Raw genomic sequence first — 17202 nt, forward strand, 5'->3', positions numbered from 1 at the left:
ATTGACATGATTTCCGATTTCCTTCACGAGGAGGCAATAAAAATGTCAACCACGGCCAACGTTACTATATCAGCTCAACGTTACAATCAAAACAAATACAGACAGCACGAAAGTAACGCTAGAAACTCACAAAGTATACTACTTCAACACTCCGACGCTAAGAGCGAGCATAGTGAAAAATTCAACTTTTGTAAACAAGATGAACACCAGCTGACAAGTTGCAAATCATTCAAGAAAGCATTACGCAAAGATCGATGGCGCCACGTCAAGCGATACGGCTTATGTTTTAAATGCCTACTATCGCGGCACGGCAGAGATAACTGTACTGCGCCCGCTTGCGATCAAGACGACTGCGGCGGGGCGCATCACCGGCTGTTACACAACCCTCCGCAGCGGCACGGGGCCGAGGCGACCGCCGAGAGCAAGAAGACCTCATCGAGTACGTCAACTACCGAGACTGTGGCCCATATGAGTGTTACGGACAAAAAATTGCTATTGAAAGTAGTGCCGGTCGAAATTCACGGTCCTAACGGTAAGATAAGTGCGTGTGCGTTATTAGACGACGGGTCTACAATATCAGTGATAAGCTCGCAGCTGGCTGCGCGCGCAGGGCTGCGCGGCGGCCGCAGCGAGCCCATGCGTGTGCGCGGCGCGTGGGGCGACGATGCGCTTGTGTGCGCGTCGACAGCGCTCACTCTGGACTTGTCTAGTAAGGGAAGTGATAACAGATTGTTTACAATTAATTTGCGAAGTGTTGATAACTTAGATTTGCCTGTTCAAGAGTTTTCACTAGCTAAATGTAAAGAGTATGATCATTTGAAAAATGTAACTATAAACTGTAATGATTTGTGTAAGCCAGAAATATTATTAGGTCAAGACAATTATCATTTGTTAATGCCTTTAGAGATTTATGTTGGTAAAAACAATGAGCCGTCAGCTACACGAACCCCCCTGGGCTGGTGCGTGCACGGAGTAATGCACTTGCCGTGCGCTGGTTCTTCTTCTCCCTACACCACCTTACTCATTTCAGCATCAGCGTCTGATGATGAACGCGCTCTTCGGGACCTCAGTGATGAGGTGCGGCGCTCCTTTTCTATAGATGCTTTGGGAGTGACAGGTAAACCACGACAGAACAAAGACGAGGTGCGCGCGGTGGCCATGCTGGACGAGGGTGCGCAGCTCATTGACGGCAGGTGGCACGTCAACTTGCCGTGGAAGGACCCAAACTGTGAGTTACCTGACAGTTACCCTAATGCACTTTCCCGACTGCACAGCGTTGAGAGGAAAATGTCAGCTGACCAGGAGTACGCGAGTAGGTACAGGGAGCGTGTAAAACACTTGTTAGAAAATAATTTTGCCCAAGAAACGCAAAATTCCGAACGGTCGCCAAGAACTTGGTATTTACCCCATTTTGGGGTAAATAATCCTAATAAAAAAAAGTTGCGACTCGTGTTCGATGCGGCCGCTAAAGTCTATGGTGAGTCATTGAATGATTTCCTACTCACAGGGCCTGACCTACTAAATTCTTTATTTGGCATAATGTTACGTTTTAGAATAAATAAAGTTGGAATCACCGGGGACATTAAAGACATGTTCCTACGCATTAAAATAAAACCTGAAGACCAATCGGCTTTAAGGTTCTTATGGAGGGATGAATCTTCAGGCGAGATAAAGACGTATTCAATGACGTCACTGATATTTGGAGCAAACTGTTCGCCATTCGTCGCGCAGTTTATTAAAAACAAAAATGCGCAGCTGCATGAGTCATCACAGCCCGCCGCCGCAGCCGCTATCTACACGCAGCACTACATGGATGACTATATAGATAGTCTACCGGATGAAACCACAGCCATAAGTATGGCACGGAATATAACGGATATTCACAAGAAGGGTGGTTTTGAGATCCGCAACTGGACTAGTAATAGCCTACAGGTGTTAGATAGCTTGCCAAAGGAGACCTTAGGTGACGCGGCCGTTAAGTTTAAATCTAACGAACAATACCAAGGTGAGCGAACGCTGGGAATGATTTGGTACCCGGCCCAAGATGAACTAGGTTTTGACGTTTCATTGAAACGTATTCCCGACGGCATTGTAAAAGGTAAACAAAGACCGACTAAACGTTTGATGCTTGCCGTAGTCATGTCTATTTTTGATATATTTGGTTTTCTTACTCCATTCACCATACAGGGCAAAATAATGCTTCAGGATACCTGGAGGCATAACATTGGCTGGGACGAAATAATCTCAGACGATGTTTATCAAAAATGGTGCAGCTGGATTGATCTACTAAAAGAAATACCAAGTATACGCATTCCACGTTATTACGTAAGGGCCGGTGCGAGCGAGACGGAGTCTGCGTTTACTACGAGTGAGAGGGAGACAGATGGTGCATCGCCTACGCCGCTGCTACGAGATTCTACGCGGCATCGAGTCAGTGAACGCGTTACGGACAACGAGTGCGCTACGGGCCATGCTACGAACGGGTCTACGACTGGTAATAATTATAATAATTTGCAATTGCATGTTTTTAGCGATGCTTCATCGAAGGCGATGTGTGCCGTAGCCTACTGGAGATGGGAACACAATGGAAACATACACATCGCGCTCATAACTAGCCGGGGCCGCGTTGCTCCGTTAAAGCCGACTACGATACCTAAAATGGAGCTGCAGGCCGCCTTGTTAGCGGCTAGACTCGCAAAGACAATCGCTGAGGAGCACGGACGCATGAAAGTCAAGCAAAGGTATTTTTGGTGCGACTCGACCACAGTGCTACAGTGGATTAACAATGACACGCGGCAATATAAAACATTCGTAGCAAACCGGCTCGGCGAAATAGATGACTTAACGCGAGCTACTGAGTGGAGGTATGTGCCTACGAAGTTGAATATCGCTGACGTTGGTACTAGGGAAACTTATGACGTCACAGTGTTTAGAAATGAATGGTTCACGGGACCTTCATTTTTATACGGAGATGAGACTACTTGGCCGCGCCGTGATTTCACTGCTTTATGTGACAGTGACCTGGAGAGAATAAACTTAATTAAACAGGAAAGTAACAACTTACCTATACTCGACGTTAGTAGATTTTCATCATGGTTGAGACTGGTGAGAGTGATGGCTACCGTGTTGCGCTTTATTAATAAATGCAGGAAGGTTGTATCGTCGAGCCTGTTATCAGACATGGACCTAGCTGAGCGGTTTCTGATTAAACAAGCGCAGTTGGATAGTTTCGCCTCGGAAATATCTGCAATAAAGAAAGGAAAACGCATAGAAAATAACAGTCGACTACTTACCTTGTCACCGATGCTCGATGAACACGACGTGCTGCGTTGCGGAGGCCGCATTGACGCCGCCACCGGAGTCTCACCTGAAACTAAAAGGCCTATAATTTTAGATGGAAAACACCACGTCGCTCGTCTGATAGTGAAACACTACCACGAGAAGGCTGCTCACGGCAACCAAGAGTCGGTAGTCAACCATCTGAAACAAAGATTTTGGATTATAAAATTGAGACCAACTGTTAAATATGTCTCATCGCGATGTATGGTATGCAGAATAAGGAAGGCTAAGCCCGAAATACCAAGGATGGGTAACTTACCTGCCGCCCGCGTAGCTCACCACCAACGTCCATTCACTCATTGTGGGATTGATCTGTTTGGCCCAATGACCGTGACAGTTGGCCGTCGACATGAGAAAAGGTATGGTGTAATTTTCACATGTCTTACGGTGCGCGCTGTCCACTTAGAAATAGTCCATTCAGTCAGCACAGATTCGTTGATTATGGCACTCAGGCGCATGGCAGCGCGCCGCGGCTGGCCGCGACATCTGATGTCAGACAACGGGACAAACTTGCGAGGAGCTGACACAGAACTCAAACGATCGATCAAGGAACTGGACGAAGGAGTGCTCCGCACTGAAGCTGCAAACAACGCAACTGAATGGACATTCATACCACCTGCGAGTCCACACTGGGGTGGGGCATGGGAGCGACTTATACGAAGCATCAAAACTTCACTTAAAATCATCTTGAAGGAACGTGCACCTAGGGACGAGGTTTTGAGTACTCTTCTTACAGAAGTCGAGAACATCGTCAATAGTCGTCCTCTCTCTCATGTCTCTGTGGAACCTGGCAGCGACGAGACACTAACACCCAACCATTTCTTGCTTGGAACTTCTTCGAATCTTCCAACTCCCGGAAGGTTCAGCAGCGATGACCTGTACCTGCGCAAACAGTGGCGTAAGTCTCAACTACTTGCAGATATGTTCTGGAAACGCTGGATCAACGAAATTCTCCCAGACCTCGTACCGAGACGCAAGTGGAACCAGGAACAACAGTCGTTGAAGGTAGGTGATTTGGTTCTAATTGTGGATCCAGGAGCGCCACGCAACGTGTGGCCCAAGGCAGTAGTTCAGCAGGTGTTTCCAGGGGCAGACGGTCGAGTAAGGGTGGTTGAACTAAGAACCAAGTCAGGTACGCTGAAGAGGTCTGCAGCGCGCGTCGCAAGGATCCCTTTAATTGATTAGTGCTGTGCCAGCACTGGGGTGGGGAGTGTTAGCGACGGAATATTATTGTATTATGTAACGGTAGTTTAAGAACAATTTTTATTTTCTATTGGAGGGTAACTCGGTGTCGTTGGTACGCGACGCGGCAGTTTTATTCGCACACAATTTCACGCGTCTGCCAGTCTGCTGTCAAACGCCCTCGGAGCGACACCGCGTTAGCCTACCGCGCGCAAGAAACACGTGTTTGCCCAAAAGTGTACTGAACTTGCAAATACTCGCAATAAACTGTTTTGTGAACCTTTAAAACGGCGTTATTTTTACATCGGAGCGAACCTGACCCCCCACACTAACAATAACGACATATTGCGTTTCAAAAAAGTTGTTTATTGCAGACTTGACTGAATTAAAAAGGACTCCCGCCTACTATAACTTAGTTTGGACCAAACTTTTGTATCCAAAGTTTGATACTTTTGTGATTGCTGTCACCAACACCAAACAGAGCGAATGTGTCTTCACAAAGGAATGTCAGCAATTAAAACTTGTGAATGACAATCCGTAGAGAAAAGGCGTGTTCTTGTGTAGCTTTGGCGTGTGTTTTGTAGGAGTGACCTCATAAACTGTTGGGAAAAGTAACTTACGCATATCAATTATCAAATCTGCTCTGGGAATTATAATGCGGGCAGCATGTCGGCGGCACCGCGAACGCCGCGAACAGTTCTTGTCTGGATAAACGGCGGCCTATTTGAAATTCCAATTAGAAAGTTTTCTCATTTACTTGATTCAGGGCGTAGAGTGCGGAAGGGCAACAATCCGCGCTGATTAGTCCTGGTCCCCGCTCTGCATCAGATTTAAAGGATACGGTTAGCCGCATAAACTAATCGTTCATACAGGCTTGACGTTTCAATTTCATTTTAAATTAAATTTAGTATACAGTTAGGTATTCACTTTGATGAAAAAAGCCCCTAGTAACTTCAAAGAGCGATATTTGGAATTGCATTGACCCTGTAAGACATAATTTTGTTTACAAATACAGCTTTTCCTGAAACCCATTTCGACTGGAACACAAGCCGTCCATCACGTTCATTGATATTTGTACGTCCCTTACTGCGGAAGTCAAATTTCCGCAGATATCTTGCGTTGCGTTATAAAAATAACAAAATAGAAATAGCAGTGTTCCACCGACACTTGACGTTGCCCCTCGACCGCAAACAAATAAAGCCAGAATACGGATATTACTGATTCAATATGCTACAAAAGTAGAGAAAAAGTTATTTCCCTTGGATAACTTTCGAGTTTTCCATACTACTATCGATTCGGCTCATGGCCAATTTATTCAAAAAGTATCAAGCGTGAACCAGACAGGGAAGTTACCCAGTTGAAAATTGAATTTATCAAACTTCCCTTGGAAAAACATAATGCTTTATGGACTGTAAAAAGTACTTAGCTTACATTCAATTGTCCCGAATACGGCAATCGAGAATACAAGCATGCTTTGTTGGTTATTAGAATGAATAATGGTTTATTTTTCTGCTATTGAGCAGCATTGTTTGCTGTTTACTAACAAGCTGAACTATGCCAGTTCTGAATAACTACTGTACGAGGAGCTCATGTGAAGAGCCTTATAAATTGCTACTTTTAAAATGGTGTTACCTTTATGAACTCTTACTCCAATTCTATATTATACAAATAAAGTCCTAAGCCTTTTTCTTATCACAGTGACCAAAAATATTATAAAAGTCAAATGTTAGTTATAGTACGATAATTGTACATTTTAACTTTTTAACCTCTTGTGAAAATTATTTTAGCAAGAGTGTAAGATTGTTGTAGATTTTACGAGTAACTTTCTAATTAAATACAAGTTAAATAAAGAAAATATGAAATTAATATAATTACACCTTGATGAAATATGAAAAGTCTTTTAAAGCAGTAATTTTATAAAGTGTTCATGAGATGCCAAATAAAAACGAGGTTTATTTTAAGGTGTAAAGTGTAATAGAAAAAACTTCATTCAAAGTTGTTTTAAATAAAAAACTCAAATATACCCAGTATTTTTGCATATTTTTCACAATATTTACAGACTGGTTTGCGGGATCTCAAAGAGCGCTGTTGTTTTATTCTATAAAACATTGCGGTTGACACCCGAAATTGCAAACAATTATTTAATTGCTTTTAACGTTGAATACCAGTCGCATAAATGATAAAATGTTAATCTCAATGCATTTCAATAAAATTAGAACATTGTAAAGGAAGATTATTGTTAAGATCGCCTTTCGATCAGAGGTTTTAGTCAGTGTGAAAGAAATAAGAAAAAAAAGTATCTACTACGAATTAAAGAACAATTTACGCCTGATACAAAGGTTGTTAAAGCCCACACGTTAAAAGATTAAACACTTTGCCCTTTACTAGCCTTCGCTTTGTGGGAGTATGCAAACCTCACTTTAGCCGAATATTTTAGCTAATGCTCCTCTCGGCTTCACATCCAATTAACATTTGGCGTATAGGTAGAGTGGAGGACCTGAATCCGATTGGAAAACGCGGGTCCGCGCTGCGTTAATTGCCCATAATCCGTTATCGAAAGAGCCACTAGATGTCAGTCTATTTCTGCTGTCGAGTGCGACGTGGATAATTACGGTGCGTCGTGTCGTGCGACACGATCTCGGCTGGAGTCGGATTGCGTCCGTTTCAATTAAATCCCGACATGTGCACGCCGGGTTCCAGCGAGGGCTTTTATTCATAGAACGCGGTTTAGGGCGCGTGAATTAAATCGACCGTTGGTCCTGAAATGGAGCCGTTTCAGAAAAACGTATGTGACGTAGGGACGATTGGCGCTTTTGAAGGCCCATGCTTGGTGGTTGCTTTCATAAATCCCAATTAATCGATCAATCGTCTGAATATTAATTAAGTTGCGGGAAATTCTCGAATATGCCAACAAATTGATTTTATTTTACGCAGATTTTTAATTAATGTACGTAGAGAGGTGAGAGGGAAAACATTTTTGTTCAAGGCTAAAACCGTTTGGTGTTGTTTGTTTTGTAATAATTCATCAACATCTTACATGCCTAAATTCAATCAAAGAGAATTCCCAAAATGTAGATAAGTATATGAATTTCTTCCAATGTTTACTGTTTGTATAAAGATGTGTGTTTCTCTAAAGACAAGATGTTAGATTTACCTACTTCATAAACAAGTGTACCAAAGAAGCCAGTATACTATTTGGTTCAAATCACGTTTTCGCTATCCTTTTACGAAATCAATTTATAACGAACCGCTTTGGTTGCTAATTGCATTCATAAAAATATTGAAAAGGGCTTTCCAATAAAATTATCTCGTTGTTGTCGGTCGTTACGGGTCGGGCGCCATCTTGACTCATCATCCTTTTCTACTTTTCACCGTGAATTTCCCGACATACCTAAATGTTTAGGTATACGAATTTCCCTCGGTCATTAAAGTCCTTCAACAAAAATACTGTTTAATGGGAGACGAATATATTGTTTTAAACTTTCATGGTCACTAACATAATAGGTAATTATTATTTACGGGATTGCTACCATTACCTTAATTTTGAGTTTCCGATATTTAGGCACTGTTGCAAGCGCCATGGTCACGGAGTAACTGAGGAAACTTGCGGGTGAGATAAGTACATAAATATCATCCACATATCACATTGTAGGGCTATTGGCATAATTGTTTAGACTTAAACAGAGTTTAATTCAAACATTACAACAACAACAACATTTAGCTGATTCCGAAAAAGTCAAACAAAAAATGCATAGGTGTTGATTTGGATTACACTACCTGATTATTTTTATTAGTCAACCACATACACTTGACACCACCCTGTATATTTAGTAGGTTAAATAAATAGACCGTGCTTATTATTAGCTCGTAACGAGCCGCAAGATTAATTGGAAATGTTACGTCGTAATAAGATTTGTTTTTCCGCAAAATATAACTCGATTGGTAGTCCATTTTCCTTAGCCACGCCATGATTGGTAATATAATATGTCATATATACTAATACTATTATTAGCAGACATGCTTTTATTTACTTGTTCGTAAACGGTTATCCCTAATAAATCCCACTCGTTTTTCACCCCACTATAAGTAGTATTTTCATGACTCACTCGAAATTTTAATTTTTTAAGAAGATTTATACATAAATCCGCGTGGAAACTATTCAAAATAAAGAGGTCCAATAGATCGGATAAACTTTCCTCCAACGCTTGAGCGACAAACATTTATTACAGTTGTGGTGGTTGGAAATATTTCCACGGGAATATCCACAAATTTGCTGTTACCTACAAAACTCAGTGAAATTCCTCGGACACTTTCTAAAGACTCAATCCTGCAGGCACCGCACACGCTCCGCAAACGTAACCACAAATATTATATGTTTGTATTTGCGTGAGTGACGGGCATAAATACTGACGTCTTCATGAACTACGAATCATCACAACATATCCTCCCATTCTTATGCTTCTAATTAATTTTCGTAATAATTTTCACCAAGAAAACTTTACGCATCTATTCAGATAATATTTTTCATATACCTTACCTATTTCGTTATTGGTCCTGTGTAAGACCACATAACTTGTACACGTATCTACAGATTTAGGCATCGTTTTGTTACAGGACGTAACAAAGCGCCCAAGATCGCGAATCGAAAAATCAAAACAATCACCAGCCCAAAAAATATGACACGTCCATATCTTCTAACTACCTATGTCGCTCCAAAAGACGCGTCGTTACCTTAAGTGTTTGAAGGAGAGATCTTCTCTCGCAAGACTTAAGTGTGGAAATGTCCGAACATCGCGAAAATTCCCAAAGGATGATTAGTGTAAGGATAGAAAATTCTCCTATCTCATTTAAAATTAAACAATACGACAACTTAAATATCGCTGTTTACCAAAACGAATCGTCCTGTAACGATGGCAAAGAAGCTTCGTCTCTGAGAGACATTACGTCAATGCTTGGACGAACAAACCACTGGACGCGTAACGAGTGACGTTTTCGTCTTTACCCCGCTAGCACTTACCAAGGCTAAATTAGCCATGGTAAATGTTGTCAGGTTGTCACTTTGTCAGTATGACGCGAGCTCTCGAAGAGTAAAAATATCACGAAAAATGGGTAAATGCGCCGTACTTTATTGCAAAAATTATTCCGGTCACACAAGAAATGTTTCTTATCACGCGTAAGTACATTTTAAATCTATTATAGTAGCTATTTTTTCGTAAAATAAATAAAATTTGATATGTAAACAAAATATGATTACGTCATTTTAAAAAGTACTCATTGTACATGTAAATGCTTAAAACATGTAGCATATTTAATTTGGTTGGATTATAGGTTTCATTCATTCATTCACATCTCATTTTTTATGACGTAAAGGGCTTGAAAAATGTCGATAAGTTTATCGATATACCAAACAAACTGAAACTGAAATTATTCAAATTAATTTAAGATTTCCAGTGGATCCAAATAGAAGGAGAAAGTGGATAGAGGCAGTCAGAAGACAAATTACGTGGATTCCAACTAAAAACCACTGCATTTGTAGCATTCATTTTGCGGAAGAATGCTACAATGCCAATTCTACGAAACAGAGAAAACTGCACAAAGATTCTTTACCTACATTGAATTTGCCTAAATTTGTAAGTACAATCATCATCAAATTTTATTAGATATTTTATCTTAAAAGTCAACTAATTCACCAAAATATCAGTAGACACAAAACATTTATGGTTCAAATTGTGTAACTGGTAGGGCTCAAAAGATAAGGAGACATATAAAGTGCCCTAAAGGGCTACCTTTTTTAGGGTTCCGTAGTCCTGACAAGGAACCCTTATAGTTTTGCTGTCTGTCTGTCCGAGGTTTTGCTTGGAAACTATTGGCACTAGAGAGCTGTAATTTTGTGGAGGTATGTATATTAATCACGCCGATAAAACAGTAAGATAAAATTTTGAAAAAAAAAAAAATTACGGTAGCTAGTTGCTTTACATCTAGGGGTAGGTACATGTAAAGTGGGGGTGAATTTTTTTTATCTTCTACCTCATCGTGTGGGATATCGTTGGACAGATCTTTTAAAATTGCTTAGGGGTTTCTAAGGCTATTTTTCCATTTACAGATCTGTTTGCAAATTATTAAAGTTTAAAGTGCCAATTTTGTTTCGAGTCCCCTCTAAAAACTAAACCGTTAGCTTGAAAAATCTGGGAAAATTCATAATAATAATTTATTTTATGAACTTTCAAGGAAAACTATAACGGTTAAGATACATCAGTTAGTTTAGGAGTAATAGTCATTTGACTCATGTATTATACTTAACTAATAAAAATTCCTTAGAAGAAAATACAAAAAGTTACTTTAGATGAAGTAATTGCTTGCTTCTAAAATATATTGTGTTAACGACGGACAACAACTACGGAACCCTACATTACGCGTGGCCCCCGCCCGACACGCACTTGGTCGGTTTTTTTAAAATTATCTTTGACATTCATAAGTGCCAAAACACTGGTCAAATTTGAATAAAATATTTATGATTTTGATTGATTTTTTGGCATTATTTTAGTCACATGAAACAAAAGATGATGAGATCCACACAGATGGAACATACAATTTAAACTTTTCATTGCATCTAAATATTAATAATATCATCACAAAAATACGCCAAATGACTACGATTACATATTGTTATTATTTTTTATTTTATTAACAGGTTTTATTTTCGGTATGCAATACCGAGGTGGAACCTTTTAGATCTGTGTCATCCCTCACATTTAGTGAAATACCGGGGTGGTTGGAACTTGATTTGGTCCATCCTGTCATCAACTGTTTTTCAATGGGACGACTTCTGAACATCAGAGAGATCTTGACTGTCAAAATACGTGAATTAGGCCACTGAACTTTTCAAAACAAAACCAACACAGGTGAAATATCTGAGCATCTCCCTTGACAACAAATTGAAGCACCCACTCTAAGACTTACAGGAAACGATCTATGAAAGCAAAACAAGGAGACAGGATATTCCGCGATTCTGCACAAAACCCTAAAAGAAATACCCCTCATCAACAGGATGGTACCCTGTGTACACATCTTCGACCAAAGATAATATCCAGCTTACAGCGGAAACGCGAAATTGCTCTGGAATCAATGAAGTTAGGATATACCGACGTCTTCAAAACCGAAATAAGTACTGGGAGGTCTTCTCGAATGACCTAAACATAAGAATATCAACAACATTAGATAAGAATAATAATATCAGATAGTGCATCCGTACTGCAAGCGCTACAAAGCAATACATTGTCATAATGTTATCAAATTGTGTTTCATGAAATGTATAGAAATGGCTATTGATGAAACTTTTGTCCGTGACGTGAGACAGATTATAACATTTGTTGAGACCAAAATCTAGTTAGCAGTCGATCGTAACAGAATATTACTTGTTTATTGCTTTACGAATTTGATAAAATGATAACACAGCAAAAAAATATTTCACCTAGTTACCTACCTATATGAATAATTTGTAATATTATTTGTACCTATGATTTACCAATGGCACTATAATAAACACGATACAATAATTAATTATAGTCTTTTAATTAAAGAAACTTTCAATAATAAATCAATCCATAATTCATTTATCTCGTTAGGTTCATTCATTCATTCATTTACATAACTATCGATAAAAATTTACGATCTTTTCCCAGCACTAAATGTCATTATTTGACAATTGTCAAACCTCTCCCCCCGCAAAAAGTGGTTGATCGTGTTTCCTTAGAAATCTTCAGTGTTGCCAACTTAGTGGATTTTCCACTAAATCTGGTGGTTTTGACTTACCTACTAGCGGACAAATATGGGTTTTAGTGGCTAGTGGATTTATCTAGTGGAATTTAAGAATTAAGGCTTTTTTTTCTTAAACATTGGAACAACGATTATTTATGATCCACTCGTATCGTTTTTGGAGTTTAATTTCATCGTGCAGGCAACACTGTTCGAGCTAGCGAGTAAAGAGACCTAAGAAAAATGACAATAAATTATCGGGGATTCCCTGAGTTCCCTTTCCTAAAGTCGCAATTTTCGTTCGCGCTCATTGTGTTGGTGGCTTAGATTAATAAAACGTTGGTGGTTTTGACGGTTTTGTTTCATGTTTCGTCATTGATAACTATGCCAAAACCACAGTATACGCAAAAGTTTCGGGATTCTTGGTAATAAATCTTAATAAATATATCTTAAAAATATTGTTTTCTTTCAAAATGACCACAAATCTGCCAGACAAAAAAATAGTGGAAAATTTAGCGATTTTTACGATGGTGCGATTTTTATTAGTGGATTTCTGGTGATTTTAGAGGTCAATTCTGGTGGGGAGCTTGATACTTCGTTGGCAACACTGGAAATCTTGTAGGTTTCGTGTCCAGTGGTTTATTCGTCCAAGCGTCAATGTCAGCGCTGAGGGGAAGATTGTTTATAGAATGCGACTACCGTTAGACACGGCATCAGTATGGTAATACGCATTTCCCCCATAGACCTTTTTCCTCATAGTTATCGTATTTGGGTGTCACGACGATTCCATTTGTCTTTCCCTCTCTGAGGCGAGTGTATTCCCGGTAGAGTTTTCAAAGCAAGTTTACTGCGGCCGCGATAAGATAGAATAAGCCCTTAGCGCTCGTATGTCGTGAGTTTTGCGGGACAAGGGCAAGGATACTGTGAACCTGAATATGTAATTTCACCTCGGAATAACCCTGCGATCCCATGTAAAGAAAAACCTCAATCAAATCTCTAAAGGCAAAAAACTATATTGCGAATAGCTGGTAAGCCATTTATCATTCTACGAAATTGAAAGCACTGCACTGGTACAACGCGAGTTGAAACAAAAAGCGGATTATTAAATACTACATCGAATATGGTTATAAAACGAGGGTTGATTGAAATATTGTGAACCCGATAACAGTTCTATTATAACTTACGTGACATGACCCTCCCGTGGTTCCAGAAAATAGATATTCATTCCATTAAACTGTTTATTACATATTTGAATTATAATCTCTCTGGGTAGTTAATTCTCAGATGTCAAATAAGTCAACCACACGACTCTATACAGTATAGTATAGTACTCTAGCCAGTATCTATCTGTATTAAGTATTTGATGGATTAATGGAAGTAGGTACCTACTACGTCGTCAATTTCATACAAGTTGTAATCATAACCGTGAAATCAGTGTTTCAGTGGTAGAGTGTTTCATGTACGGTCAAAGCAACACTGTGATTATATGTCTATATGGTTTCATTTATATTAATCAAGCTGAAATAAATCAGTCTTTCTATAGTTCTAACACTGTAAATCCCATTAATATTTCAAATGGCTGAAATAAACTCGTTCACGACCAGACATTTTTACACTTACTTCTTTTATCTGTACTAATTGAGTCAAATGTATTTATACTGTACCTACCTCGGTATTTCACATTTATTTAACTTGATAATTTCATTAAGATATTGAAATCATTGTTCATAATGGCGTGTCCGGGCAAACGGAACATGGCTCCAGTTCGCTGCCTCCCCGAGGTTATTTTTAGCAATAAATCAAGGTACTTTCGGGATTTACCCCGTGCGCGATAATGCGATCCTTGTCATCGTATCTTATTACCTGTTGAACACGAAGCCAATTTTATTACTGACAAAAATGTATTAAATTCTCTTCTAACGGGCACTGTTATAATAACTTCATAAAATTAACTCTAGCTAGTCATACGATGTTACGTAAGGTGAAGCTTGCTACCTGTGATAGGCCAGAATGTGGGCAAGCACTAATGTTATTATTTTATACCTATCACGATGATTACCCCACTTGATTGAGTTCATGTTGTGTATATTATCTATTATTAATGAAAGAATAAACAATTATGAGTAGTACCTACGCTAGTAAAATACCCCGTAATTCTATTTAATTCGACCTAAAACTAAGTTATGCCTAGCTCGTAATTATCAAAGTACTTTTTATGATTACGACTTCAAACAGGATGATTTCTTAATAATTGATTCTTTAAAAATTGCCTTTTAACAGGGGTCTTTCAAAGTAGATAAATAAAAATTTCATAAAATCTATTTTTAATAATTTTTATTCATTAAAAAGTATACCGGCTCAAACTTGCAAGTGTCGTAAATATAGCAATTTGTTTCAGGAAAAAAATAATCCAGGTTGCCAAAGAAAAATGTTTCTTGCGAGGCGAAGTGACACCCACCTGAGCGTTAACAACTTGGCGAAATTCAGCCATTTGGAACTTTAAGGCAAGTTTATAAATAATTACCTAAATCTATTCACAGGTTGTATTCAATTCGTGGAAGTTCTAGTCTAAATTCATATTTTGGAAATGGATTTGTATTTTTTTTTTCATTTATTTAACAACTAAAAGACAGCTACATTGTATAAAAATCGTGCTTATTTTCTCCACACATGAAATCTCGTTTCACAACCTACGGACTTTACGAGTATACATATTATTTTTTGCTATTTCTATTAGGTACGTCCTTGGCTAATTCTTTCATATTCAAACTATTTACTGTGAACTAGGCAAAAATAGAGCCATAGAGTTGAAAAAATACCCTCATTACTTATACGCCAAAGAATATTACATAATAATAATACCTCGATATAACTTACTAAACGATTTATACAGACGGATAGCGGAGATTCAATTCAAATATTATTGGCAGCCTTTGGGTACGGTACCCTAAAATCAACTTGCATTCTTAAGCTGCCGTTCCGAGCTAGAACTAAGGAAAGCGCCGCGTGAGAAGCATCAGAACAGTACCTCTATTACGAAAAACTTTCGAGTTCGTTTCGTTTGCGTATTCAAAGTGCCATCGAAAAATTTTGTATGAAAAATTAAACAGCGCCCCCTATATTATAGCCGCCCTAGGGGGCGCTGTTTAATTTTTCATACAAAATTTTTCGATGGCACTTTGAATACGCAAACGAAACGAACTCGAAAGTTTTTCGTAATAGAGGTACTGAACAGTATGACTGGCAAAACGCGTCCGTCGCGGTGTATGATGTAATCCCTCTGCATATAAAACGCTTTTTAACTTAATTTAAAAGCATGAAGGTTCTGAAGTGAGCTAATATTATTCTTAAATTTAATAACGCCGACATAAGCTCGAATTTTTCAAGCACATCGCGCAATATTACAGAGCGGTTAGAAATTGACGTTGCCAGCCAGTGTAGTGCACAAACTGACTTAACTCTAGCCTGGTTTGATGAATGTAATATTTTAGTACATACTGCACCGAACTGTTTAGTTATTTATACGTACTTACCTATGTTTATTTAGTTGAAACTCAAACGCAGAAGCAGTGGAGAATATTTAACACATCTAAGCAGAACATTTTAAACTAATCCTAGACCACGACTTTACTCATCTGGGCTTGGCTCATCGAAGAAACTTATCTGCTCAAGACTCAAGAACGTTGATCCGTTATTACTGTTGGAACAAAAATAAATACAGCATGTAACAGACGGGAAAACAAAAACTTTGATGTAAGTTCAAATTAAGCTTCCAATTTGAAAGAAAACTGGTGCAATTCCTTCCCGGAAAAATCACTACAGTACATGAGCAGGGATACAAGAAATCACTAATGACATCGACACAGTTAAATCAACTTTCACAGTTCAGACCTGAAACAGAAAAATGATTTAGATAGATATTTTAATACATTTGCTAATACAAGACGACTAATAGGCCAGTAGAATTAAATACAAAAATGAATTAAATCGGAAATAGGGTTTCTGATTTCTCGACCTATTTTTTTTCTCGAGTTTCGAGAATTCTCGAGGCCAAAGTCTCGAGTTTTCTCGGGTCTCGAGTCTTTTAATGAAAACTGCTGAAATCGGTTGAAATTTAATAAAAACACAGGTTTTTTAATTCTAATATACCTACTTTTATGCACAACAATCAATATTAGAATTTAGTACCACTTATTTTGGTAAGGAAATAAACAAAAAATAAAATCTTCTTTCATAATAATATTTACTAATAATCATAACAAAAGTCATAAAGTCGCGTGCACTTTAAGGATAAATAACAATAAAAATCTGGAGCTACAATTGAATCACTTGTTTTCTAAAGAACACAAGTCCAAATAGCAAAATTACGATAAATAAAAAAATAAATTTTCAATTTTTTTTAGACTAGTCGATACCACGCTTCCACGCAATCTATGCACATGTCGTGGCAGCTTTTAATTAAGGCTACACTATGAAAACGTATTGTTTTCAATGTTTTTTCCAGTTGATTGTGTGTGTCTTGTTAGCTGTCCTTAAATAAATAAATAAATATTTTTTTTTATGAACAAAAAAAAACTTTTTATTAAATTTTTAAATTTCCTACAGATTACGACTTGAATAAACTTTGCGAGAAGGTACGAGTACCTAACCTAACGTCTGATAGGTAAGGTAACTGTCTAGTTAACAAATTTTTCAGTCAGATTAAACATACATAATAAATATAGCATACTTGTTGGTGAACATTATTACTTAGTTTCAATTAAGATCATGACTTGCAAATCAAATCAGTTGAAAAAGGAAAGACTAGGCCAGTCTAAAAGCAACGTTGACCTATTAAATAATAAAAAAACTTACTTTTGTCTAAGAAAATCGGCTTTCAAGAATATTAAAGCTTCAAAATCGAAACTCGAGAATTCTCGAGCTCCG

The 17202-nt window shown here is 38.4% G+C and overlaps 1 protein-coding gene and 1 long non-coding RNA gene across 3 annotated transcripts in view; both read left to right on the forward strand.

Moving 5' to 3' along the window:
- The first annotated feature begins 636 nt into the window (after positions 1 to 636).
- LOC135072810 (uncharacterized) lies at positions 637 to 5062 on the forward strand. Its single transcript, XM_063966847.1, has 3 exons — positions 637 to 1316; positions 1554 to 4471; positions 4896 to 5062. The coding sequence occupies exons 1-3, from the start codon at positions 637 to 639 to the stop codon at positions 5060 to 5062; spliced, it is 3765 nt and encodes a 1254-aa protein (XP_063822917.1).
- Positions 5063 to 9477: 4415 nt separating this feature from the next.
- Positions 9478 to 17202, forward strand: part of LOC135072941 (uncharacterized) — a 29414-nt gene continuing 21689 nt past the window's right edge. The window contains exons 1-3 of one of the 2 annotated variants that reach the window (XR_010257528.1): positions 9478 to 9694; positions 9965 to 10151; positions 14675 to 14780. This is a non-coding gene — a long non-coding RNA (uncharacterized LOC135072941). Of the gene's footprint in view, positions 9695 to 9964; positions 10152 to 11212; positions 11830 to 14674; positions 14781 to 17202 lie in introns of those variants that run through there. The other variant, XR_010257527.1, reaches the window with a different exon arrangement.

The sequence above is a fragment of the Ostrinia nubilalis genome, chromosome 6 (genome assembly GCF_963855985.1).
Source record: "Ostrinia nubilalis chromosome 6, ilOstNubi1.1, whole genome shotgun sequence".
NCBI classification, from domain to species: Eukaryota; Metazoa; Arthropoda; class Insecta; order Lepidoptera; family Crambidae; genus Ostrinia; species Ostrinia nubilalis.

What these genes read in the sequence shown, in the direction of transcription:
- LOC135072810 (XM_063966847.1), top strand. Translation starts at nt 637, where the DNA reads ATGCGTGTGCGCGGCGCGTGGGGCGACGATGCGCTTGTGTGCGCGTCG. An exon ending in GACCAGGAGTACGCGAGTAG is followed by an intron (nt 1,317 to 1,553) that starts GTACAGGGAGCG and finishes GTTACGTTTTAG; the next exon opens with AATAAATAAAGTTGGAATCA. An exon ending in TGAACTAAGAACCAAGTCAG is followed by an intron (nt 4,472 to 4,895) that starts GTACGCTGAAGA and finishes TGTTTATTGCAG; the next exon opens with ACTTGACTGAATTAAAAAGG.